Source organism: Mustela putorius, unplaced genomic scaffold (assembly GCF_011764305.1).
Source record: "Mustela putorius furo isolate JIRA1106 unplaced genomic scaffold, ASM1176430v1.1 tig00000929_pilon_pilon_pilon, whole genome shotgun sequence".
Classification (NCBI taxonomy): domain Eukaryota; kingdom Metazoa; phylum Chordata; class Mammalia; order Carnivora; family Mustelidae; genus Mustela; species Mustela putorius.
The window spans coordinates 6,648,475-6,675,573 of record NW_025421520.1 but is presented as its reverse complement, the minus strand read 5'-3'; the positions used below and the strand labels follow the sequence as shown (position 1 = coordinate 6,675,573).

Genomic DNA, 27,099 nt, shown 5'->3' with positions numbered 1-27,099 from the left:
TTCCTGTCCCCCAGCCAGGCCCCCACCGCATCACACACTGCTGCCCGAAGAGCTGCCGCCAGGAAAGGGGAGGCAGAGACGGCACGTGCTGGTGAGCGGAACCACTGGAACGAAGCTCCCATCACCCCCGAGTACCCCGGGACCTCAGTGCTGGGGCTGCCCCAGCTTCCTGCCCTGCCCCCCCCCAAAAGTGTTCGGAGCAGTCTCCGCAGCCTCGGTCCCTGTCACATCCCACCGGAATGCAGACCCCTGATGCCCTCCACCCTGGTCAGGAAGAGACCCCAAAGGCTGGATGGTCAGGTGTTGGAGGCAACGTACACCCGCAGGACAGCCAGCCCTCCCCACCAAGCCCAGGTCCTCAACTCAGCCAAGGCTCCAGGATGGAGATGTTCTCTAACACAGTTACAAAGCTCAATTTTCAGTAATTGTTTTATTCCGTCACGAGAGCCTACCCTCTCTCTTCCATCACCCTAACATACCACCTGTGCCCTAGGTCACCTCTCCTCAGGCTGTCCGGCTTCCAAAGAGGTGGGGCTGCCTATCCCAGGTTGGGGGTCTCTCACCCAGAGGCTGAGCCTTGCAATCAGGCTCCTGGGGCCTGGGGACCTGGGAACCCCTCCTCACCCCGTGGTCATTGGCTTGAAAGCAGAAGGCACGGCGATGCCCTGTCCTGCACAGAGGTGCCACTCTCTCAGGACCGGGTGGCGGCCCAGAGGTCGGGCTGGAATGTTATCCTTGGCAGGGTGCTTGGTGACAGTTCCTTGTGCCATACAGTAAGAAATGAAAACTAAAGCACACGGACAGTCAAATCTTCTCCAGCGGGTAATTCCTCAGATAACCGTAAAATAAAATGCAAAAAAAAAAAAAAAAAATCAATGTGATTTGGCAAATGTTTTCTTAAATTTTAAATTAAAGAAAAAAAAACCATTCACACAGAAGAGATTCAACTTATCTGCTTTGAAGAAATATATTAAAGAAAACGGAAGATTAAAAAAAAGCAATTACACCCCAAATAATGGTAAAAATAGATGTATCCTCTGTAAAAATCTGGGCTAATCTATGGAGTCATTCTTACCTATTCAGTATTCAGAGCATGAGGTGAAACCCCAGAGTATAAAAAAAAAAAAAAAAAAAATTAAAAACCAAAGAGATCCTGCCCTTGTGTTAAGCCACCAGCTGCATGGCTCGCTGGGGGCTCCGGCCACCGGCCGCTGGGGGCTCCAGTGTCTGGTCCCTCCGGCCTGCCAGACCCCAACTCAAGGCCTTCAAAGGTCTTCTCTGGTCCTGCTCAGTTTTGTGGCATGTTCTTCTACAAACTTGCTCAAATGTTCCAGATCTCTGTTTCCGTCCTCAAATTTAATTGGGTTCTTTTTGTCCCCACTGGGGGCGAAGTAGATGGTAGGGAACCCCTCAACTTTGTAGCGGTCGTTGGTGATGTCATTGGCAGTGGCGTCCATCTTGGCGATGACCAGGTTTTTGTGGTTCTTGTACTTCTTGCCGAGGGCGGTGTACTCGGGCTCCAGCTGCTTGCAGTGCCCGCACCAGGGCGCATAGAATTCGATGAGGACGTCCTTCTTGGGGTCCATCACAATGGAGTCGAAGGTCTTCCCCACCACAACTTTGACAGGCCCCTTGTTGTTCTTGGGCACCGGCTGGGATTTGACCACCGGCTTCAGTTTTCCTGCCGAGGAAAGCAAGCAGGGGAACGGTGAGTGCCGAGAAGGCCCTAGGCTTGGCAGCTCGGATAGGACCAGGCAACGAGGCCAGGCCTGACATGCAGGGGGACAGCGCCAGGTAGAGCCTTGCCACCTCACACTGACCCCCTGATTTCTCTAGTCTCTTCACCCCTTCTACCTTCCCAGTCCCTGCAGAGGCCAGAGGGGATGCTGATGGTCCCACCCAGGCCTGAGGGGCCACCAGGTCCCGTCCAGTGAGGCTGTCCCAGGAGAGGTACCACCCGGCCCAAAGGGGCTGCCAGGAGAGCTGGCGGTCAGGGCTGGGAAGCCTCTGCGGGCAGAAGCACAGAGAACATGGCAGATGGTAGGACAAGGTCTGCCCACGACTCGGCCCACACCAGGACACTGGGCCACTGGGCTCAACCAGATCAATAAAGATATTCTAATGCCTCAAAACAAGTGTTCCATGTATACAAAACTCATTTCTAGGTCCAAAAGACTGTTTTGCTTTAAAATATTTTTTAAAATAAGGCTCACCTTTTTTGAACGCTCTGACAAACTCCCGGAGGGTGTCAGAGTCAAAGTCGTCAGGCTCCATGGCGAACTTCCGGCCGCCCTCGTCCAGGATGGCGGCATTGACGTCCTCCCCGCTCTCACTGAGCCCCAGGTCCTTCACCTCCGTGGCGAAGTCGTCCTCATCGGCCACGGCAAAAGTGTACTCGGGGAAGTCCTTGGCCACCTCCAAGACTTTGTTCCGCCAAAACTGGGTGGCTAAAATGGGAGCGAGCACTGTGAGCTGAGCGACAGAGATCAAGGTGAAGAGTCTGCGGTTCAGGGGCGTCCGGCTGGCTCGGTGGGGTAAGCCTGTCTTCAGCTCACGTCATGGTCTCAGGGTCCTGGGATCAAGCCCCGCATTGGGCTCTCTGCTCAGTGGGGAGTCTGCTTCCTCCCCCCACCCCACCGCCTGCCTCTCTGCCTACTTGTGATCTCTGTCAAATAAATACATAAAACCTTAAAAAAAAAGAAGCCTGGGGTTCAGACTCTCTGACCAGGCTCGTGCCTAACTTGGAGGGAGGAGAAGCATTTCTGAAGAGCTCCCTTTGTAAGCAGGTGGACCCATGTCAAAAGCCCAATGACATAAGCCCCCACCTGCCTGAGGGTTAGTGACTGGCCTAGTCCCATCTGTGCAGCCTCTGAAAAGCCTCGGGCTTTGGTGGCCTCCTCTCTCAGAGGGTTCTGGACTCTGCACCACGTTCCCCACAGGCTAGAAAAGGGCTAGTGGCACCACAGAAGTAAAACTACCTTGAAGCCATCAATTAAAACTCCACCCTAGCCACCAACCTGCAAGGGCCTGGGGGCAGGATTCCTAAATGCGAGAGCCCCCACTGGCAGGATGGGCGGGGGCGGGGGCGGGGGTGGGGGGGTGGGGGAGTCCGCGTGGGGGCCTCACCAGCTCTGTAATCGAAGCTGAAGTCCACGCTGTAGTACACGACCACCAGGGGGCGCCGCGTGTACCGCTTGGCATCGTTGGAGGTCTTGCGGTGCCCCACCAGCGGCAAGGTGTGCTTCAGCACGTGGTCCTTGATGGCTGACCCCTCCGTGGAGCTCTGCAAAAAAGCGGGGACAGATGAGAAGCAGAATTGGCGTTCCTGTCACCCCACCTTCTGCTGCCACCGCTGAGCAGGAGGCTATCTGCTCTCAAGGGCCAGGGTGGGGGAGGAGCTGTCTGAAGGTCCCTTGGGGCCCCTTTCCTCCAGTGACCCCTAAGTGAGCTTCTCCGGCCACTGCGGACACCACGTGCCCTTCTCCCTGGGCCTGTAGGTATGGGAAACCGCTGGGGGAAGGCGGGCTTCCCGAGGGCAGCAGTTCCCGCGGCTGAGCGGAAGGATCCATCTCCCCGGAGCCCCCCAGGGCCATTTCACAGACGAGGCCAACACGGCACCTGCGGTAAAGGGAGGGAGGCCAGGTGCACCCTGCTGGAGGGCAGCCACGCTGGGCTCGTGGTTCTACTGTGGAGGCCACACCACGACCACCTGTTACACAGCCCAGCTGGGTGCTGGGTAAGAACGGGGAGCCAGACAGGGCTGCAGGGCCTGGAGGCTGCTCCACCAGGGGCAGCCCTGCTGGCAGGAGGCCAGGAGGCCCGGAGGCCCGGCCTGCAGGGCTCAGCCGTCTAGCACCAGGCGGCCATCCTTGGCTCTTAAGCTTGGCTTCTAAGGCTCTCCAGGTGTTTTCCAGAGACGAACCCGACAAGGACATGTATGCGGCACCCGTGACCAGCTGGGCACAGTGGCCTGGGGACATGGAGCTGGTGACTGCCCCCAAGGCTGTGCAGGGCCCTCAGCTCATGCTGAGGCAGATACTAAGCCAGATCCTCCAGACCCCAGCCTCAAAGTGCCCAAGGGTGGGTACTACCATCTCATGTTACACGGGAAGAAACGGAAGCATGGTCAGGAGGAGCAGCAGAGCTCGAAGTGGCTGGTGAACACGCACTCTCCACCCAGGGCACAAGGCCCCCCAGGATGGGACAGGACTGCATAACTTGCCAGGTGGGAGGGGGAAGGTGCCTAAGGGGAGGAAACAGCAGGAATCACGCAGGGAACAAAGCACAGAAGATGTGGACCGGAGTATAAGGAAGGTGGAGAGAAAGTGCTGGAAAAGCAGGTGAAGAAGACGGCAGGGCTGTGGGGTATCTTTAGTCAGGCCAGCCTCCAGACTGAGTGCCCTCTGAAGGTGAAGTCAAGGGTAAAGCAGAGTGAGCCCAGGGCAAACCCGCTCTGCCACCAAGCATTCAACCAGCCACAGGCCCGACCTTGAACTCGGGCAGAGCCAGCCTCACAGCCGTGAAGACCTGCTTCTCACCGCAGCGCCCCCCAACTTCCTCCTACGTGCCCTGCCTCGGTCTTCCTTCTGCTCTGAATTCCAAATCCACTTTTTTTTAATAGTTTATTTTTAAGTATCTCTATGCCAGTGTAGGGCTTGAACTCAGGACCCGAGATCAAGAGTCACACGCACCTCCAACTGAGCCAGCCAGGCACCCCTCCATGTCCACTTTTTTAAAAAAACTGCAGTTTACTCTGTGGTATAATGCTGACAAAGCAACATTAAATAAATTTTGCAAGAAGGGTGGTACGTAAGTAACACCAATCCATTTAAAGTAAAGAGTAAAAAGGCAGTGATATGTGTAACAGACTAGGCCGAGCAGTCCTTAACCCTTCTGGGGTCAATGACCTCTTCAAGAACCTACTGAAAGCTACAGACCCCTTTCCTGGGAACGCACACACCACCCAGAATGGTGCTGACCGCTAGGGTCTGGGGCGCCCATCTCTGCACCCGGCTCAGCACCCATGGATGAAAGGAGAGGAGCTGGACAGGACAGGAGACAGGGCAGCCGCCGGACATCCAAGGCAGAGGGGCCCCGAGCCTGAGCGGCGGCAGACGACCAGACACGCATGAAACTCTGAGAAGGGGCGATGGGGCTGCGGACCCACCGGAGTCAGAAAGATCCAGGGCAGCCTCTGCAACGCCCCAAGGGTTCCAGTTCACAAAAATGGATCAGAAGGGGTGGTGGCTCCCTGTGGCACACGCAGGGCTCACCCCACCTTCCCGCCACCTCCTCCAGGTCCCATGAGAGCCCTCTGCCCAAACGGCAGCGGGGAGGCGGGGGGGGGGTGTCACAGCCCAGCCCCTCCCCTCCACTGCTCCTGACTGGCTATGGGAGCAGGGGAGACGGCTCACGGCTCTGCATCCCAGGATCTCTATCAAAGGAAAGCTCTGGCTTTGAGAGCCTTGGTTTCCTCCAAATCTGAAAATCTGCTCACGGCAGCGCTGGGCCCCCGTGCAGCACTGAGGACATGGAGCTGCATTGAGGCACGGCCTGGGCCAAAAACTCCCTCCGCCCGTCTCAAAGTGAGTCCGTCCCTCGGAAGATGAAGGCTGGACAGGCCTGGAGGAGAAAAAAGGAGGCCGAACCCATGCGCCACTCTCCACATCCCGGGAAGAGAGGCCTGCCTCACTCTGCAGCTCAGCACCTGAGCCGCCTGGCTAAGGAGCCCTGGCTCAGACCCGGGAGCATGTCCTGCCAGGGAGGACGGCAGACACGCAGGCCAGAGCCACAGTGGCTGGGCACCTGAGGAGGCTGGCGCTGGCCCGCAGGGGGCCAGGGGGGCAGGGGGGCAGGGGAGAGGGGAGGGAGCCGCTCTGGCCTCCCAGGTCACTGACCGCCTGCTGGCTGCTCCTGCTCGGAGCCTCCAGGAAACACACCCTGACCGCACCGCAAGGGCCCAGGGAAAGGCACTCCAGACTCTACTTGTGTGAAGCAAAGAGCAAATTCTCTGGGCTTCAGATCCCCAGATCCCCGGGCCACGGCTCAACCAGCAGCCTCATGCCCATCAGAAGCCAGAACCCTGGGGCGCCTGGGTGGCTCAGTGGGTTAAACCTCTGCCTTACGCTCAGGTCATGATCTCAGGATCCTCAGATCAAGCCCTGAATCTCCAGCTCTCTGCTCAGCGGGGAGTCGGCTTCCCCGCCACCACCTGCCTCTCTGCCTACTTGTGATCTCTCTCTCTCTCTCTCAAATAAATAAATAAATAAAACCTTTAAAATTAAAAAAAAAAAAAAAAAAAAAAAGCAGCAGCCTGAACCCACCTGAATCAGCAGGAACTGATACTACACTGTGTGTTAACTGACTACAATTTAAAAACAAACAAACAAACAAAGCAGCCTGGGGCTGCTGTGTCCCCGAGCCACCACATGCACGCCCCCCTCCCCACCCCCACTCACCAGGATGTCCATCACGTGGCTCCGGGGCTCGTACTTGGACTGGAATTTCTCAGGCTGCATTATAACCAACTTCCCCGAGGAGACTTTCAGGAACTTTGCTATTTCAGTGCTGAAAGTGTGGTGGAATTTGTAATCTTCTCGCAGGTTATTCGCTGAGAAATTAACAGAACGATAAATACAGCTTATTAAGCTGCATTACCGACCTAGACTAAACTCCCAGCCGATGCCCTGCAAAGACCAGAATTAGCCCCGTGAATCCCTCAAGGATGACACCCGGAGCTGGGGTAGGTAGAACACCTTAGAGCCTCTATCTCACAAGTTGTGTTTTTAAAAAAACAAAATAATAAGCAAACCAAATGTTCACGGAACAACTCAGAGCTAATCTGTCAGGACCACTGTTTCCAGTGCTAAGAAGCACATGAAGCCACAGATGGCCCGTGAGAACAGGTGAGCACCACGAGCCACATGGTGGGTATTCCCAACCGGCCTCTCCTCTGGTGAGAGGAGAGGTGGCTGGCCTAACTTGTGGGCTGCAGTTCTTTTGCTAAATACACCTGAATTTAAATCCTGTACAACTCTCAAGATGAAACCCCACTGTCCGAGGACACTCAAGAACGGGGTTGGCAAACTTTCTGGAAAAGCCAGATAAGATCTCCGGCTCTGCGGGCCACAGCATCCCCACCACTCAGCTTCGCACTGGGGGGTAAAAGCAGCCGGACAGCATGTGACCCGGTGCACAAGCCGCGTTCCTGTCAGCCTACTAGACCCCGGCCAGCCACCCACCCCTGCCGGACATCCCCAGGCTCGCCCCACAGTCTCCGCTCTGCTGGAGAGTCCTGTGATCCGAACACCAGGTAAGGTGTCAGAGGTGTCCCCTGCACTGAAGGGCGGGCCTCCCAACTGGTTACAGGAAACTCCACGTGTTCCGGGGGAGGTGGGAGGCTGCGGTCAAAAGCGCCAGACGGAGGCTCCAGTCACAATTCGAGACCCCCTCGTCACAGGACTGCAGGCCTGTGAGGACTCCCCTCCCCGCGCCGCAGTCCCTCCTCTGCAGAAACACGGGGTCCCCCTCGCAGCCCCGGGGGAGGCTGGGCTCTCCTGCAGCAAGATTCTTGCGGACCACATCCAAGGAGATGCTAAGGCCACCGCATCCATAAAGACGGACGAGGCACCTGCGCTCCGGCACCAGACGTGGAAATGGAAATCCCCTCGACTGCTGTCTTACCGTGTGAACCTGCACTTGACCTGCACACAGTGGTTACCGCAAGGCACTGAAACAAGCACTAGGTGGCCATCAGGGCAGTTACAAGACTCCTCTGAAGCAAAAAATGGAGCTGGCTGTGGTATGCAGGGGGGCGGAGGTGGAGGGCACTCAGGAGGAACTTGACAAGGACAGAGAGGATCCTCAGCCTTCCCGAAAGAAAACCTCTTTCCCAGGGCCACCCGGGACAGCAAAGACACCTGCTACTAGGCAGAAGCAGATTACAGATTTCGGGATGGGCGAGTGCCACCTGCCCCTACAGGACATGCCTGTGACAGCTGTCCACCATACCGCCACCTCTCAGGACCAGCACTCCCCGGACGCTAGCCCTACTAGGCGCTTCACCTGCTCGATCTCAACCTCTTAAAGTAGAGGAGATTGCCAAAGTAGATAAAAGATCAAGTCCCCACCTGAGCTCACAGGCTAGTAACTGGCAGAGGCAAGACTTGAACCCAAGCCCGATTCAGAAACCCATGCTTTGGGGCACCTGGGTGGCTCAGTCATTAAGCATCTAACCTTCAGCTCAGGTAAAGATCCCAGGGTCCTGGGACACCTGGGTGGCTCAGTGGTTAAGCCTCTGCCTTCGGCTCAGGTCATGATCTCAGGGTCCTGGGATTGAGCCCTGCATCGGGCTCTCTGCTCAGCGGGGAGCCGGCTTCCCCCCTCTCTCGCTCTGCCTGCCTCTCTGACTACTTGTGATCTCTGTAAAATAAATAAATAAAAATTAAAAAAAAAAAAAATTAAAAAAAAGATCCCAGGGTCCTGGGATCAAGCCCCACATCGGGCTCCCTGTTCAGTGGGAAGCCTGCTTCTCCCTCTCCCACTCCCCCTGCTTGTGTTCTCTCTCTCGCTGTCTCTCTTGTTGAAAAATAAAATCTTAAAACAACAACTACAAAAAAATACCCCTTGTTTTCTGGTCGAGACCCTACCCCTTGCAGAGGGGCTGGGAAGGGGCTCCTGGAAAGACAAGGAGGGAGATGAACTCGGAGGACTCTGACACACCCCACCCTCCCCTCAGAGGTCAGGAGGACGCCGGCACAGCCATGTGCTCAGGACGAGATCCTATCCCCCACGTGTAATCAAGGCAACGGGGAACTAACCTCCACTCTAACTCCAATCCCAGAAAGGAAAGCCTGCTCCCACAAATGCTACTCAATTCTTCCTCAGGCTGTCCTCTAAGCTGACGCCCCAGGAGTTTTCCACAGAATCGGCAGGCTCCCCAGCAACCGGCCACAGCCTGGGTACGTCCAGCCCCCCAGGGCCACTCCTCACCAGCATCCTGGTACTGCTGGTAGGCTGGGTCACTCTCCGCTTTAAAGACCCCAATGATGATGACGTCATCCCCATCCTTCAGGAACTCCTGGACCTGCTTCAGGGACATGATCTCCTTGGAGGGTGGCCCGGACTGCTCGATCATGTAGTCGACGATACCTGGGGGCAAAGCACTTGCCTGAGGAAGGGCTCGGGGCTCCACAGCTCTCCCTGCCCTCCACCTTCCTAGGCAAGCTCCCCCGCACCGCCCCACCGAGGTAGGACTAGGAGGCGGCCTACCGTATTTTTCCCGTGGGCCGTTGTAATCAAAAGGCTTTCCCTTGCGGAAGATTTTCAGGGTGGGATAGCCAGAGACCTCGAACCTCTTGGCCAGGTCTGTCTCCGCAGTGGCATCGACCTTGGCCAGCGGGATTGGGGGGGAGCGCTTGCTCAGCTCCTTGGCGGCCTTCTCGTACTCGGGGGCCAGCTTCTTGCAGTGTCCACACCTACGAGAAGCAGTGAGTCCGTGAGGAAACTGTTCCAGTGTGGACACAGCCTCTCTTCTGAGGGAGGCACCGAAACCCGGCCCGCATTCCCGAGCAACTCGGGTCGATGCAGCAGCCTCCGAAGATCTCCCAGGTAGGGGCGGGGAGCCAGGCCCCTCTGGAGGCCGGCATGACATCACCAGCACTGGTACTCCCACGGCGAGAGGATGCACACCACACATACACACACACGCATGACATAGGCGTGTGACACAGGCACGAGTGGGACTGGGGCACAGGGGCGACCTATGGAAAAGGCTACGAGACAAGGGCCCTAGAAGGGAGATCCCCTCAGTTGGAGAGCTGGGACAGACAAAGACACCGAGTCCGGGGTGGCTTTGTACAGGATGTGACACTGATCTGGGACAGGAAAGACCAGGAGGAGGTAGACCTGAGCCCGCCAAGGGTGGGTGAGGAGAGGGTAACGACAGCACGCGGCCAGGATAGGAGAACACCCACCGACCAGGGCAGGCGGAGGTGGGCCTGAGCCACGGGAACTGGGAACGGAGACAAGTTAACAGAGCCTGTGTGCCTGGCGCAATCGGGCCGCTCCCACGTGGGCGAGGGCCTGGCGAACCCCGGGCCCTGCGGACCATGCTGAAGGTCCTCGGGGCACCTCGCGGCTGCGCCCTGCGGTATGTAAAACCGTCTGCATGGAGAGGGTAACTGTTCTCTGTAGCGGCAGCAACACGTGTCTTTGCTGTCTAAGCACGTCCTGAGCAAGCGATGCGAACAAGTATCACTGACCCCGGCTCCGGGCAACTCCGATTTAGGACCGTCATGGGCCATGAGACATCCTCCAACACCTTCACCACCTGACGGCCCCCCTGCTCTCCACACGCAGCAGGCGCTCCTCCCGCCGCTGCCCACCTGTCCCCTCTGTGCACGCATGCCCTACAGTGACCAAGGACAGTGCCTTGCCCCAGGGAGGCCCCGAGCCTTGGGTCACTGTTGCTCGTGCCCTGGTCAAATTCCGGACTCTGGTCTACGCCACGCACCCTGACAAGCGGGAAGCCTGCACAAGAATCAGAAGCGCTGGCTGACCTGGGTTGAAGTCCCCAAAGGAGGTCGACAGCCGTCCCAGAGCGCTGGCCGCTACACTCCCATCCCCCTGGAGGGCGGCCTGCCTTGCTCTCTCCTCCAGCGGCCCACACCTCCCTCTTCTCATGAAGCACGGGAGCCACGGCGCCTCGGCTCCCCAAGCTGCCACCTCGATCAGCCGCTCTCCCCAGCTCCCCAGCTGCCTTTCTGGCATCTTCTCTCCCATGTCCAGGTCCCCTGCCCCACCTGATTCCTGCCCCTGCATGTTTCCCCTAATCGTCTCTGCGCTCCTCTGCCCGATCAGATGTCATCACCTACTGTCTGGGGCCAGAACTAGCTGTTTCTTGCACGTGGTGGAGACACGTAGGCCACGTCCCTGCTAAGCTCTAAGGGACTGGCCTGATTCCTCTGCAGAGCTGGGCCTTCCTGTGTACTGACAGGCACGGGCTTCCATCGAAACCGTGTTCTAGGGCCGCTGCCCCCAAACAGAGCTCGTCAGGCCCCCGCAGCCTGGCTCTGCTGTTTCTCTCCAAAAGGGGCCCGGCTGTAATGGAGGATTTGAGGGCGAGAGAGGCAGGAGGCCACAAGGTGAGTGGAGGTGACAGAAGGCAGGACAGCTGGGGGAACCCGGAGTCCCAAATACGAGAAGGGGACACGTCTAAAGCATGAAGCAAGGCTGAGGGTCATCTTCCAAGATTCACTCTGGAACGTCTCTGCCACAAGCAGGGACAGAACCACTGGTGGTCCTCCTCCGGACCACCGGAGGAGGTCACCTGAGGCCACCAGTTACCACCGCCCTGCCCACTGTGGTGGCAGCTCTGCTCTGTCCTCGTCACAGCTCATGAACTTCCATGAGCAGCACTTCCATTCACCCCACACACATGTCCCCTCAGGCGGCCACAGAGCCACCGCTGTCCGAGGGCTCTCGCGCGTTCTCAGCACAGGTATGTGATGACAAACATGGGACTCAGCAGGCCTGGGGCAAAGCTGGGTCCTCCAGCCACGGGGGAACCCGGGCCACCTGGTGCCCCCTGACGCGGGTTTCACTCTCCTCTGCGCCACAGGCCCATGTCCGCCTCGGCCCATCCTCTGGGAAAACCCCACTCGTCTCTGGAACTCTCCGCCCCATCAGCCTGTGCCTGGTGGGGACTGGGCAGCCCCCGTGCTCAGCTCTGCCTCCCGCACAGGGGCCTCTGACACCCCCACCTTGTGGCCAGGGGCATTCAGGATGCAGGACGGGGCCCCTCAATGTCTGGGCAGCACAGGGCGGAGTCTTACCATGGGGCGTAGAACTCCACCAGAATGATGTCTGCCCCGTCCACCACTTCATCGAAGTTCTCTTTGGTCAGCACCAGTGTGACTTCCGGAGGAGGCGTCCAGTTGGGCTGGGAGACCTCTTTGACCTTGGCAACAATTTCTGAAAGAAACCGAACAAGCCTGAGCCCGGGCAGACTCTTCTCACAGGAGTAGGCAGCAAGGAGCGGACAGAGAAGCGGGGGCCATGGAGAACAGGAAACGAAAGTTCGAGTCCCTGAAAGCCAGCCGCATCTCTGGCCAGTGCACTCCGCAGTCTGAGGCCACAACTCAGGGGGTCCAACTCCTCCTTGTCCTTCTTCAGCTGCCCGGCAACTTCTCTGACAGCCCAAGACCCAGGTGACAAGAGGGACCCTGCTCCTGCCAGACGTGGGGCAAACCGCGGGCTCCTCCCCTATATCAGACCACGCGTACCTGAGGTCTCAAGGGCGTCCCCCCCTCAGGTACAAAGACGCTTGCGTTTAGGCAAGCAGTGCAGTACCAGCACGTCACATGTCACGACAGGTGACAAGAATCAAGAACGAAGAGGGACAGCACCTCCCCTGCTGCTCAGGCTGCATCAGCATCACGGGAAAGGTGGCGGCCTCAACCCGGAGATGGACCCACTGACAGGAGTGGGACACAGAACACACACTCACAAGGCACCTGCCAAGTGGTTCTTTGGAACAGCGATGGCAAACTTTACATTTTTCTTTTTTCTTCTTTTCTGTTCTGCGCAGTCACCAAGAAGCTAGATCGGAGATCCAGACGGACATGTGCAGAGCAGCGACCCCGCGTCGTGACCCCCTTGCCCCTCTGGCCCACAGCCCTGAGCCCATCTCCGTCAGGGAGGCCCATGTACCCAGCGGCCCAGGGAGCCCCCTTGGGCAAACACTGCTCTCGAGATTCCAAGCCACCACCACTCTGGTGGTCCGACACGGACCTCCAAACGCTCGCACCTGTCCACTTGCAAACAATAAGGACGTGGCTTTCGACCCGCTCTTAGATTACGTTCCTTTACATGCTGATACAGCAAAGACACTATTCGTTAAGTAAAACAGGAAGGTACAAATGGCGATTAAGATATGCTAACAACTGGGACGCCTGGGTGGCTCAGCCGCGAAGCTTTGGGCCTTCAGCTCGGATCATGATGCCAGGGTCGGGTCCTGGAATCGAGCCCCGCATTGGGCACCTTGGTCGGCAGCGAGCCTGCTTCTCCCTCTCCCACTCCCCCTGCTTGTGTTCCCTCTCTTGCTGTGTCTCTGTCAAATAAATAAATAAAATCTTGGCGGCGGGGGGGGGGATGTTAACAATTGTGACAAATGATATACATACACATACGTTTGCTCTCATGTGTCCAGAGTATCTCTGAAGGACACAGGAGACACCTAGTACATGAACTGCCTTCCCGGAAGGGAGCTGGACAGCCAGAGTCAGGTTATAAAGACTCCTATCTACTTCTTTGGTTTTTTTTTTAAGATTTTATTTATTTGACAAACAGAAACACAGTGAGAGAAAAGAACACAGCAGGGGGAGTGGGAGAGGGAGAAGCAGGCTCGCTGCTGACCAAGGTGCCAAAGGCAGGGCTTGATCCCAGGACCCTGGCATCACAACCTAAGCTGAAGACAAATGCTTAACCAACTGAGCAACCCAGGCACCCCTCTTATCTACCTCTTTGAGTTGTGAACCCCGTAAACGTATGATCTAATCAGCAGATAGACAAACAAGGTGGAAGCAAGTGTTAACAACTATGACCTTTCCTTGTGCATCTGCGCCAGGTAGAATCCTTAGGGGGTCACAGGAGAGGCCCTCCGCCAACTCTGAGATCAGATCCAAGTGACCCCCATTCCTCAGATGTCTAGGACATGCTATGTCCACTATGCCACAATGGGAATGGAAACTGATGGGTTTTTTCTAGTGATTAAGATATATGGTAAAGATACCACAATTTTGTTTGTTCATTTAAAAAAAAAGTATTTTGTGCCTAGTCTAAGTCAGGCAGGGATCCATCAGGCCTGGTTTTGGAGAACCGCCTGGCTCCCCACATCAGTGGTTCTCAACACGGTGCCCTAGGCCCACAGCTCCAGGTAAGCTCTGGGAGCCTGTACAAAATACAAATCATCGAGCCTGACCTGAAACTTAGGGACCTGGGATGCTTAGCACCGGCTTCAGGACCCCACGAAGTGACTGTGACCAAGGTCAACACGGAGAAGCACTGCTCTAGGGCACCGCCAAGAACTGTGGCCTCGTGTGTCATATAACACACAGGCTCCACATTTGTTTCATGGTCTGAAATGAGAAGACACCCCTCCTATCCTAAAACAACTTTATTCTGATCTCAGTTACCTGGAACATTCCGGCAGGGAGCACTCCTAGAAGCTGGTGCTCCTGGGGCCACGCCCGGCCCACTCACCTTGTCCTTGTCTCTATCATCCAACCCACCCCCAACCTTCCAGTGGGGGGACAGTCCCAGCCCCACCTCCTCCAGGAGCACAGGCTCTGCTCACCTTCCTGAGTCCTGGAGCCCTCGTAGTCCACAGCCTGGCCCTTCTTAAGGATCTTGATGGTGGGGTAGCCGCTCACCCCAAACCTGCCGGCCAGCGCCGACTCTGAGGTCGCATCGATCTTGGCCACAGGAATGGGAGGGTCGTGCTCCTTCAAGGCACTGGCGATTTTCTCATACTCCGGAGCAAACTGCTTGCAATGTCCACACCTGAGAAGATTTAGGGAAGGTGGTGGTTAACTGTACCCACGGAGACTTAACACGCAGCAACGTACAGAGGGACGGGGCTGCCAGGACCAGAATGACTGCAGTTAAGAGGCGCCATGCAGGGAACACAAGGAGGAGGCCAACGCGGCTGGAGTCGGGCAGGTGGCGGCGGAACTCCAGCTCTGGCCTGGGCTCGTGCCTCCAACACCTCCAAACCCCCACGCTTTCTTCCGTAAGCTTCTCAAAGTTTGTCCAGGGAACCCCTCCCATGGGGTCTGTGAGGTAAAAACTGCTTTACAAAAGATCTTCCTGGTCTTCCTCACTCCCCCTCTCAGAGCATACAGTGGAGTTTCGCAGAGGCTGCCCGGCTGGCCACGGGGCAGCACACTGATGTTACCGTGGAAGGGTCAGAAATGGATTCATACGGAAATTTCTGTTTTAATGTCTACTGTGGTGACGACGGACAGCCAGGACCCACGTGAACTGTTTGGACTCACAAGACCAAAGAGTTTGAGAAGTACTGATCTGCGATCTACTGATCTACGAAACACTAGCCTCACGGAGCTGCTTGTATTTTACACAAAACGCCTCATGCCTGAGCATCAGGCACTAGACCAAAAACTAAGTGTGTCTTAACTATCCCGTCTCAAAAGTGAACCAAGGAGGGCAGGGGAAAGAGGAGAGACAAGGAGGGATTCTGAGATCAAGAGCAGCCGCGGAGGGGACAAGGAAGGGCACACAGGATGAAGGACAGCACGAGCGGGGTGGCCGCTGCCCACCGGGGACGCTGTGCCTTCCCACAACCCACACTGCGCCTTCCCGCAGGCCCCGCCTGGCAGGAGAGGGAGGCGGGGTGGCCTGGAGACGGGTCAGGGCAGAACCTGCAGCCAGGGACGGGTCTGTCACCCACACTGGTCTCCATGTCATCACAGGCCCACGCCCCTGCCGCAACCACCAGGGGACACGTTCCTGCTTCACCCCGCGGGCTCACCAGAGGCTGGGCTCCTGGCGTTCCTGCTCCCACACCGCCCCCCCACGGGTCTGGAGGACTGTGAGGCGAACTCATGGGAACACAGAGGGACCCCCTCGTCCAGGCTGGTGGGATGAGGACGAGGGTCTTTACCACGGAGCGTAGAACTCCAGCAGCACCGTGTCTTTGTCAGCCACAAAGTTATCGAAGTTCACGTCATTCAGGACCAGGACCCCATTTTCTTCCTTGACTTCCAAGTCATCGTCCTCCTCTTCCTCGTCGTCCTCCTCCTCCTCCTCTTCGTCCTCAATGGCGTCCTCCTTATTAGAAGAATCTGAGCGGAAAACACCCAGACTCGTTAGTAAATTGGTGACTCTCCTCCTTAAAGACACCTGGGTGGCTCAGTTGGTTAAGCAGCTGCCTTCGGCTCAGGTCGTGATCCCAGCATCCTGGGATCGAGTCCCACATCGGGCTTCTTGCTCAGCAGGGAGCCTGCTTCTCCCTCTGCCTCTGCCTGCCATTCTGTCTGCCTGTGCTCGCTCTCTCCCCCTCTCTCTCTCTGATAAATAAATAAAATCTTTAAAAAAAAAAAAAAAACTTTCCTAGAACCCCAAACCCTCCAAATGTGTCGTGAGTCCCGAGTGGCCCCTGAGGGCCACCACGAGCCGGGGTGGGGACATCAGGCCTCCCCCACCCCAGAAATTCTGCTCTGAAGTTTGCATGCTGGGTAGCCACTTAGGAGCTCACTTAAAGAGAGGTCCTGGTTACAAAAACGTTTGCAAAGCACCGGTCTAGAAGTTAGTCTCAATGCCCCAGCGGGACTTGAGGGCTGGCGAGGCGCCTCTGTGCACGTGGCCCTGCAGCCTGGCCCCACATGCCTCCTGTCCAGGCTGGGAGAATCCCAACCGTCGGCCCCTCGTGCCCGTGCTGGGGTCTGATCCCTTCCCCAGCACCACTCCGCTGCCGCACCCCTAGAGCAAGGCTCCTTTATCCACATCCCGGGGCTCTGTGCTCTAGGGCACAGTTGCTTTGCAGGTTACCCTGTTTGTGCTCCAGGACGAGGCTAACTTTCCCCGACACCTTCCTCTTGCTCACACACCACGCTTTCCACAGGCCAGGCCGCATTCAGTCCCCCGTGAGCAAATGGCTGCCCGGCCCCCAAAACAACACCCACAGGAAATAGGGACTCGCACTTGACGTTTCCTTCTGGAGGATGGACTGCTACTTCCATTTCTGAAAGGGGGTGGCATTCTACCTTATCTGTACACACACAGCCCCGCAGGCTCCAGTCCTTCACAGAGACTGGAGTGGGCAGGGAAGCGGGCAGGGAATTTTACTGACTTAGGGAGTCACCCCAGAGTAATCCCCAGGGCAGGAGTTATCCCACAAAGATGTTTTTTTTACAGATTTACAGGGTCAACGTGCATCAAAAATATACAATAGGGGGAAGCCTAGGTGGCTCGGTTGGTTAAGCCTCTGCCTTTGGCTCCCTGCTCAGTGGGGAGCCTGCTTCTCCCTCTCTCTCTGCCTGCCTCTCTGCCTACTTGTGATCTCTGTCAAATAAATAAATAAAATCTAAAAAAAAAAAATACACAATAGGGGTGCCTGAGTGGCTCAGTTGTGAAGTATCCACCTTTGGCTCAGGTCATGATCCCAGGGTCATGGGATCCAGCCCTCCATTCCGCTCCCTGCTTCTCTGTCTGCCTCTCCCCTGCCTGTCTTTCTTCTATCACTGTCTCTGTCAAATAAGTAAATAAAGTCCTTAAAAACAAACAACAACAACAACAAAAAACAGTCACACAACAAATCGGACCTCGGCAGGATGCCTTGCCTGGAAACAAAGCTCTCTTCCCCAAGCACCAGAATCTGAGTTCATCTCACTACTGGCTTTCAGGGAATCTTTCGTCCAACTTCGGACACAAGCAACCGTGGGACGGCGGTTCCTGCCACCCAGCTTCTCCCACTGTGGCCACAGCAGCCAAGTGCAGCCGCAGCCGGACAGTGTCAAGGGGCCAGTTACTCTTTCCCGAGAAGCTTCCCGGGAGATAAAGGGAGTCTGCTGGTTCTGTGCTGGGGGCGGAGGATGAAGTCAGCCTCAGGATCCGGGAGCCTCCGGGACCCGCCCCACCTTCGCCCTGCCCCTAACCAACCCACGGCTGGCTCCACAGCTACTGGGACAAGCCAGGGAACTGGTCTGGGTGGCGTGGCAGCTTTGTCCCTTTTCGTGAAAATCTACCAAGCTGCAAAATAATTACAAAAAAACAAACCAAAAACCCACCAGGGGCCACACTTCCCTCAACCACGCTCCTTAACACTCCCCGCTTAACACTCTCCCTGACTTCCACGTTTCTCTCTCCAGCTTAAGGTAAAATTCTCCTCCTTTGTGGGGGGAGGAAGCAAGGCCTCTGAAATCCCAAAAGAAAAGCCACCCGTTTGAGAAGTACAAACCAAGCAGACTCCCTGCTTCCCAGGGCCACGGCTCTCCGACACCCGCTCGCCCCTGCCTCCCTCCTCCACAGCACAACTGTAGAGAGGACCGGCCTGCAGAGGCCCCGGCCCACAGCACTGTCATCGGGCCTCCTGGAAAAGCAGGAGGGCAGGACCTGGGGGAAGATGAGGGGGGCTCGAGCCCCATCTCCCCCTCTGAGGCTGAGGGCCTAAACCAAGTCCCCTTCACCTGGTGACGGGCAGCCAACACTCCACACCCAGATCTTGGAGAATTTGAGCACACAGGGCTCTTGGGAACCTGCGTTTAACACTGGCTGGCTAGGGCTTCCAGGTGCTTCTGGAAATACTGCCTACAGCCACCCCGCAAGGCAAGAACTGAGTACTGAGCTTTCCTGTGGTGGCCTGTGCGACAGCAGTCACACTGGCTTTCCAAGAGGCCATTCTGACCACCCATCACTTGAAAGTCCTACCCAGAATGACCTTGTGACAGCTGCAAATCCGAGGACTTGATGCAGGGACACTGCAGGTCAGGGGCCTAGAGGGCACTGCACACATGGCCTCCGATCTGGAGGCTTCCCTCGGACGGGACGGCCTGCTGAGGGCGGCTGGCCAGGGCTCAAGGGCCACACAGATGCACTCTCACTGCCTGACTGCTCCAGCCAATGCTGGAACCAGATGAACTTGCAGACACGTGGGAAGACAGCGTGGAAGGAAAGAACGATCGCGGGAACTTAATCCGCACTTGAAGCAGAGGACCTGACGATCCGCTCAAAGCACAGGGACAGGTGAATTTTACAAAAAAAAAAGGACAAGCAAAGATGCCTTCTTTCCTACGCTCAGCCTGCTGTGGTCTCTGAGCACCACGAGTGACAGAGCTCTCGCGATAACACTGGGTGTCCCTGAACTACCAGGGGACAGAACTCCTAAGAATCAACTAATTTCTTGGTCCTGGTGCCGGGGTGGGGGGGGGAAACCAAGGAACTTTTTCCTTTTTAAAGGATAATAAACAAAACGACAGAACCTTGCCCACCTAATCAAAGGCTCTCAGACGCGCCAGGACAAGCCGCTACCTTCCCAGTCCTTCTGAGCCTGCACATAACCCCAGGACTGGACCCTCCGCCACCTGAAAGGGCGCTGGCTCTCTATTCCTACCTCTTAGAAACCCCACATCTCCACAAGGAAAACATCCCACATCCTAACAGGGAAACCATTTTTTCACTGGGCTTTACTTTTAGGGCTGGACCTAAGAAAATTTATCTACAGCCTTCTAGCATCTTCTGGGTGGGTGCCATTCTCCTCAGTATGAGGCCGATGAAGCCTCCCACACCACCTCCACAGTGCTCAGCCCACCTGGAAAGGCCATTCCGAAGTGGTGGCCCCAGACCCCTGCAATCCTGTCCACTCTCAACAGGACCCCTGATGGCAACACCGGAGCCCTGCCCAGCCTGGTCGTAGGCAGCTCCCTCCGCCATGTCCTCGCTCTGCTCCCTCCGCTGCTCATTCTTCAGTCCCCACTGGCACCTCCAAGAGCTGGATAAACTCTACCATTAAGTCAACACTTTAGTTGATATTAAACATGGAGAAAGAGAAATCTGTTATCAGACGGATCACTACAGCTGGCCTGGGTTACGTGCCAGGCACCACGCTGAGCCCTCAAACACAGTCTCTCACCCCTTCAGGGAAACATGACATGCACTTTACAAATGAGGAAACTGAGGCACAGACAGGGTGAGTCACCTCCCCAAGGGTCACCAAGCTACTTAGTGGAGGGTCCTGACCACTCAGGTGCTGTCTGTTGTCGCCTCAGATCGTTTCCTAACATGCCCAAAGCTTTAGGTGGAATCACTGGATAATTACTTCTCAGGAATGAAGAGAGGAGCTGAACACTTCTCCAGCAACACACACACGTGGATTTCCACTTAACTCTTAAATCTAAACCTATCCCAAATAAAAACAGCCAACAACCAGCATCAAAGTGTTTTACCTTTGCTATTTTAGCTGGAAAGATGTGAAAAGCACAGCTGATTTCTCATCTAAGACACAAAAAGACCCACGACCTAAGGCTTGCACTACCAGAGTTCAATCTAGTAAACATATTCTTGGGGTGGGGGGGTGTTGTCTTTTGTGACACCACTGCGCTGTTTGAATCTGAAACATAAGAGACGCAAAACAAAAAACCTAAAGACTTAGAACATCTGCAGTGGGAGAGAAATGTGGCCCCAAAATTAATCTGCAGGACAAGTTACTTCAGAAAGTGAAGGACCAGGGATGCCCTCACCTGGAAAGGGTCCAGGTAGGGACTAGACCTCTCCACCCTACCCCTCTCACCCCAGAGGACACTGCCCTGGAAGACCTGCCACGACCATGACAACTCCAGAGGAACCTGCTCCCCAGGGCCTTCCCAGCATTATCGACCTGTCTCCCAAACAATAAACCTGCTGGTCCTAATAACCCTTGACAAGTACCTCAAGTTTGCCAGTCTCGGGCCTCTTAAGAAACCCCTCAGAACAGAATCACTAGATCAAAATCAAGACAAAACTATTACGCTTTTTAGCTATACTCCAAGAATGACCCTCCATCCTCACTGCTCCTCAAACTTTAAGGTGCCCCTGCCAAAGTTTAACTTGCATGTGAATCAATGAATAACATGCTTAAAATGCAGATTCCAGGGCTCACCACTGCAATCTGCTTTAGCATATTTTGGGACTCTTTATTTATTTATTTTAGGATTTTATTTGACGCAAAGAGTTCGCACAAGTAGGCAGAGCAGTGGGCAGAGGAAGAGGGAGAAGCAGGCTCCCCTCTGAGCAGAGAGGATCCTGGGGTCATGACCTGAGGTCAAGGCAGATGATTGAGCCACCCAGGCACCCCTGGGACTCTGTATTTTAAAAAGCATCAAGTGATTTGGATAAAGGTCCCAAAACTCACATGAAAGCCACGGTCTACTTCCTCTCGGCAGGTGTCTTTATCACCAAGTGCTGATTCTTACTTCCCTTTCTATTTGGGTTTAAACTTGAATCAGTGGCCCACACAGAAGTTACTCAATCTGTCTGAAAGGGTATAAAGTTCACACCTCCCCTACAGACGAAAAGGAGGTTTATTTATATTGGCCCAAACTGGCTGGGAGGATCCATCATCAGGAGAAAGGCCAGAGAGGAAGAAAGTTGATGCCTGTTCTCTAGGAACAGCATTCTTTTCTCGACTGGTATGTTCTGGTTATCGAAGGTCTCTTATGCCATTTGTTTTCAGCTAGCTGGTTTCCAAGAAAAATGCGGGAACCAGGACTAGTAGCAGTCTAATGTTCCTACTAGAGCCGGCGCTTTACGGGAGGTCAGATCCCTGGCACATAGTAGGTGTTGAATAAAATGATCGCAGAGGGGAATGGAACCTTTGGCTTCTAAGAAACGCAAACCAAGCCGTCGTCCCTTTCTTCCTCAAACACACACCCGTGAGTTATTTATTTCCAAATCTGCAAACCACGTTTTTTAAAAGACGCTTGCTGCCCGAGGCTGCCATGGAGAGCTCCTACCGGGCCTTCTCGCCCTTTCTCTAAGACCTGTCTGTTTTGAAAACAGTGGCCCCCTCTTCCTGCACGCTCCCTGGGCGTGCTCGCCTGGAAATTTTAACCAGCTCCCGAGCTCCCCCGGCCCGAAGCGAGCAGTCAACCTGAACCCAAGTACAATCTGAGCGCAGTCGGGGCGAAGGAGCCAGTCGCAAAAAAGGCACTTGGCACCCTCTCCGCGTCCTAAGCCTCGGCGGCAGGGGCTTCCGAGGAGGCCGCCGCCGCCCTCCTCTCCCGAGCTCGCCGCCACTGCCCTTCAACTCCGGCAAGTTGGCGCCAGGCGCCAGCTTCGGAAGGGCTCCGCATGAAACCCACCGGCCCTCGGTCGCGGCCACCCCGGTCCCCACGCGCGGGCCCCTGGGGCCCACGAGGCCCGGCCCGCCGCCGGCCGCTCACCTTCATCCGGCCCCCCGGCGCTCGCGGCGACCAGCAGCTGCGCCAGCGCCAGGAGCAGCACCAGCAGACACGCCTTCCGGAGCCTCATCGCGGCGGTGCGCAGCGCGGCCTCCCTGCGCCGACAGCCCCCGGGCGCTCCCGGACCTCGGGCCCTCGCCTCTGGAGCGAAACCGGAGGGCAGGCAAGAAACCCCCCAGGAAGTCCTGGCCAGCGACCGGCTGGGGGCGGGGAAGCCGCCGGCGGGCCAATCCCAGCCGCACTGGGGGCGCGGGTCGCGTGCGCCTCGCTGCGCGTCGGGGCCCGGCGGCGCCGCCCTCCGTCCCGGCCCTCCTCCCCGGCCTCCTCCGCGCGCCCCGCGGCTCGCGCGTTTAAAGCTCCGAGCCCTAACGTGAGGTGCCCCCTTCTGATTGGCTGCGCCGCGGCCACCAATCAGCGGCTGCCACTCGGTTTGCCGGGAGCGCACAGGCTGAGAGAAGGAGTGAAGGAGAACAAAGGCGGCGGGCATGGGCCGGAGGGGCGGGGCGGGGCTGCGCATTGGGGCGCGATTGGCCGGCGGCGCGGGGGGGCGGGGCGGCACCTGGGAAGGCGGGGCGGGACGGAGCTCCGGGTCGCGCCGCCGAGCCTGGCTGGAAGAACACGTGTCCTTACCGGAGCTGTGGGGAGAAGGATGTTCTCGCCACTGGCGGGGCCTGGGGAGGCTGGAGGTCGAAGCGGCAGAAGGGCGTGAGCAGGTTATACTCATGGGAAAAGAGAACGTGGCTCTTCAGTCTGTTTTGCGTTCGTGGGCTTCCTAGGTTTTTTGTGTGCTTTTGAGCAAATAAAAGTTTGTATTTTTTTCCTGGGTTAAAACACCTGTTGGCCTTGGGGGCTGGGATGAGTACGCGGTAAGATGAATCCAGACCAGAGTTCTGGAAGCTGCTCTCCATGGCTTCATCCAGGAACAGACCATCAGTTGCTTGTCCAAACCTTGTCTTACATTGTTTGTTCCTCTAGGGATGTTCCCCCAAAGTGCAAGACCAGAGGGGCAATCTAGTGGCCTACGTATATCTAAATACAGTCCAGCTTTTCCCTCTTTACAACGTAAAAGAAGAAAAGTAGGTTAAAATAATTTTTGTATGGTAAACCTGTGGTGTGTATTAGTGTTTGAGACTTCTTCCACACGAGGGGGTTAACATGCCTGAAGAGTTGAAGACAAGTAGGAGGAAAAATCTCTAGTCCAGGAGTATTTTTCTGTGTATACGGACTGGGCCAGGAAGGAAGAAAGCTGGCTACTCACAGGCTTCAGCAATGAGAACATTTTTAATTTAATAAATCTTTTTAATGAATTCCTATGAACCTGATGGTTCTCTCCTCAATTTGTAGGGCAGAAAGACATTCTGCAACTAACACCACCAAAGTTTACACTAAGTGACTTATTTGAATGCTAGGAATGTAGAATATCAAACAGTTCAATATCATTTTATATTCATCTGTTTTTAAATTTCAGTATAGTTAACATCCGGTGTTAACTTGTTTCAGCTGTATTTTTCAAAATGTAGTCGATCCATAAGAAAAAACAATTTAAAGAAAATTTTTTAAAATCGTCCTTTTAAAGGTAAAGCTTACTCAGAGATGAGATGCATTACCTTATCCCCAGCTGACCTAACTAGTCACTAAGAGGGGGAAAAAACCAATATGAGGATATGATAATTTTCCAGGAGGGGAAGACTTTGGGCCATTGGCAAAGCTAGAGTTGAAGCATTTGAACCCCTTTCCTGGATGGGTGCAGTAAATGAGCTGACTATTCATTATAGTGTCAAGGCCACATAATTTCGTGACTTACAAAAGTATGGGGAGAAGCACACTAAGACAAGGGTTTGTGGAATGCTAACTGTGGGGTAGGCATCAAGTGAGGTCCAGTGACGATAATTACTGTCACTTCCCTTATGAAATTTATAAACTTGGGAAATTAGTGATCTCTGAGCACTACCTGACAATTCTGCTGAGGCAATTCTGCTGAGCATTTCTGCGTGCATTCCCTCCTCCCCACCCCCACCTGCCCTCCCCCCTTAAATCCTACAATAATCCTACGGCCTGAGCATTGCTTTATCCTCATCTTACAGAGATTGAACTGAGACTTGAACAGCCTGCTCATCTAGTCCCAGGTCGCACTGCTATTGACTGTCAGAACATACGACAAGTAATGTAGGATATGAACCTTCGGACTCCAGCATTCCTGGTTTTAACAGCCCCTCTGTGATCTCTGACATTTTATTTATTTTTTTTAATTTATTAAAGATTCTATTTATTTATTTGTTTGTTTATTGGAGAGAGGGAGAGCATGGGGGAGGGGCAGAGGGGAAGGGAGAGGAACAAGCAGTCTCTGTGCTGAGCTCAGAGCCCCACGCAGAGCTTGATCTCAGTGATGAGGGAGCAGGAGGCTGGCTGAGGACAAAGCAAAAGCTGGCACCTTGCACCCCCTCTCCACCCACTCCCCTTGGTAATATATGTGACATTCCTCAGGCACCCCTGACTGCCCTAAAAGAAAAACAAATAGTTAACTTGCAGAGATCACAGTTCTGCAAGGCAGGAGTCTCCCTTGGTTTACAAATGTCCTTGAGATTTACAACAAAGAAGTTACCTTATCAATAGCCCAATTTCCAAAGGCACATAACTCAATTCCTTAAGCCCTAATGTCACCCTCTCCTCCATAAAAACTGAAGGAGGCTGAGGTAGAAGGAAAAGTAAATAAAGTTAAGTTTCTTCCAAACCTAAATCTCACTAACAAGGACGCTTGATAGCAGGAATGTGACATTCCACCAGGAGACCCCCTATTGTCTTTATGTTAGTGCCTCATTAGAGGGAAAGTGGCCTTGGCTTGATAGTAACCAGGTCTTCAATATCCTGACAGTCTTGGGGCGCCTGGGTGTCTCAGTGGTTAAAGCCTCTGCCTTTGGCTCAGGTCATGATCCCAGGGTCCTGGGATCAAGCCCCAAGTCGGGCTCTCTGCTCTGCGGGGAGCCTGCTTCCTCCTCTCTCTCTGCCTGCCTCTCTGCCTACTTGTGATTTCTCTCTCTCTGTCAAATAAATAAAATCGTTAAAAAAAAAAAAACTTAAAAAAAAATATCCTGGGGTGGCTCAGTGGGCTAAAGCCTCTGCCTTCGGCTCAGGTCATGATCCCAGGGTCCTGGGATCGAGCCCCAAGTTGGGCTCTCTGCTCGGCAGGGAGCCTTCTTCCCTTCCTCTCTCTCTGCCTGCCTCTCTGCCTACTTGTGATCTCTGTCTGTCAAATAAATAAATAAAATCTTTAAAAAAAAAAAAATCCTGACAGTCTTCTTTACCCCAATAGCCCTTCTAAACACCCCTTTGTCCTCACCTACCCAACTCCTGTGTATATAACCAGCCACTCCTCACATGCCCAGCGCAGCAGCATCTCCGTCTGCCCACGGGTCCTGTCCCCGTGCTCTAATAAACCACCTTTTTGCACCAAAGACGTCTTAAGAATTCTTTCTTAACCCTCGGCTCCGAACCTCACCCCACCGAACCTCACCTAGGTTCAAGAACTTCATCATCAGGACTTTGAGATCATGACCCCAGCCCAAAAGGAGAGTCAGCTGCTTAACCAACTGCGCCCCCCAGGTGCCCCTCTGACATTTCATAAATGAGTAGGCCTTATCATCTACTCTTCTTCCACATTTGTCAAGATGTCATGGAGAAACCTCTCATGCCACAGAGATACAATGTGAATGGGGCCCTTTCTTGGTCCCTCTGGGCCGCTCTCACAGGAGTCCACAGACTGGGTGGCTTATGAACACTGGAAGCTTATTTCCCACAGTACAGAGGCTGCAAGGCCAAGGCCAACGCTCCGGCAGATTCCAAGTCTGGAAGGACCACTTCCGGGTTCATAGATGCCATCTTCTCACTGTGTCCTTGAGTGTCATGTTGAAAGGGGCCAGGGCGCTCTCTGGGGTCTCTTTTATATGGACACTAATCCTGTTCCTGAGGGCTCCCCTCCCTCATTACCTAATCACCTCCTAAAGACTGAAATGGTGGGGGGAGGTGCCCATCCACAGTCAGTAACAGATTCCTTTGAGTCAGGCAATCCCTGGCCATCTCTCCTGAAGGGAGAAAAGCAAGGTTCCCTGTGAAAAGAACAGATTTTTCAGTCTTGCCATCTCATGGCCAAAGCTAATATATACTCTGAAGATGGTATTTTTACATAATCTCTAAAGAATTCTGTTGAAGAAATAACTCTATAGTCATAGGCTTGACGCAGCGAATCTGCCCATTTGGGGATCTGACCCATCACTTTATTCTCACTACTCTGGTGAGTAGTGCGCTTGAGCTGATTAGCTACCGATACCCAATAAAGAAACCCCATCCGAGTTTACGGTCATTTCCAATGAGAGAAGTCTTTGGCCACTGGTAAATGAGAAAGTTAATTTCACAAGCTTGATGCTCCTTGGTATTTTAATACAGAATGATCTATTGTGGCTTTTTTTTTTTTTTCCACAAAAGTAGGGGCACCTGGTGGCCCTGTGGGGTAAGCAGCTGACTCTTGACTTCAGCTCAGGTCTCAATCTCAGGAACATGGGATTGAACCCTGCCATGGGCTCTGTACTCAGCTCGGAGTCTGCTTGAGATTCTCTCTCTTCCTCTGGCCCCGCCCTGCTTTCTCTCTCTCTCTCTCTCATAATTAAAATAAAATAAAATAAATCTTTTTAAAAAATAAAACTGCAGAAGCTTGTGCACCTGAAACAAATGTAACATAGTGTGTCAAATGTATTTTAATATCAAAAAACTCACAGACACAAAAATATTATGAAGATTTAGGGCAATGCTCTCGGGTCCCCTCCCTCTTCAGGAGCTTTGTATTATCACTTTACTATCACTCAATAAACCTTGCCTTCCTGCCCACCAAAAAAAAAAAAAAAATGATAATAATAATAATAACAACAATAATGGTGGTTTAAGCCCTACAGATATTTCACTTACATGGTTTTAAGCAGTATGAAATAGTTGGTAATTTTTAAAAATCAGCATCATGTTTTGATCTTTTAAAAAACTGCAGAACCATTGAGCTGAATTACATTAAATTGTTACAAAAGCTGATTTTTGTTGTCATAGTATGAAAAGCTCTAAAGAGAAACATATTCTGTAGGCGTTCAGTTCTCAAATGAGCTAT

General features: G+C 54.4%; 1 protein-coding gene across 1 annotated transcript; it reads right to left on the bottom strand.

Annotated features, from left to right (window-relative positions):
* Nucleotides 1-415: 415 nt before the first annotated feature.
* On the bottom strand, nucleotides 416-22,294 carry PDIA4 (protein disulfide isomerase family A member 4). Its single transcript, XM_004765895.3, has 10 exons — nucleotides 21,936-22,294; nucleotides 15,683-15,863; nucleotides 14,357-14,562; nucleotides 11,835-11,973; nucleotides 9,271-9,476; nucleotides 8,992-9,150; nucleotides 6,459-6,610; nucleotides 3,127-3,283; nucleotides 2,214-2,447; nucleotides 416-1,681 (listed from the first exon to the last, which is right to left on the bottom strand). Exons 1-10 carry the CDS (start codon nucleotides 22,021-22,023, stop codon nucleotides 1,266-1,268), a joined length of 1,938 nt encoding a protein of 645 aa, XP_004765952.1. The 5' UTR covers nucleotides 22,024-22,294; the 3' UTR covers nucleotides 416-1,265.
* Between the last annotated feature and the right edge of the window lie 4,805 nt (nucleotides 22,295-27,099).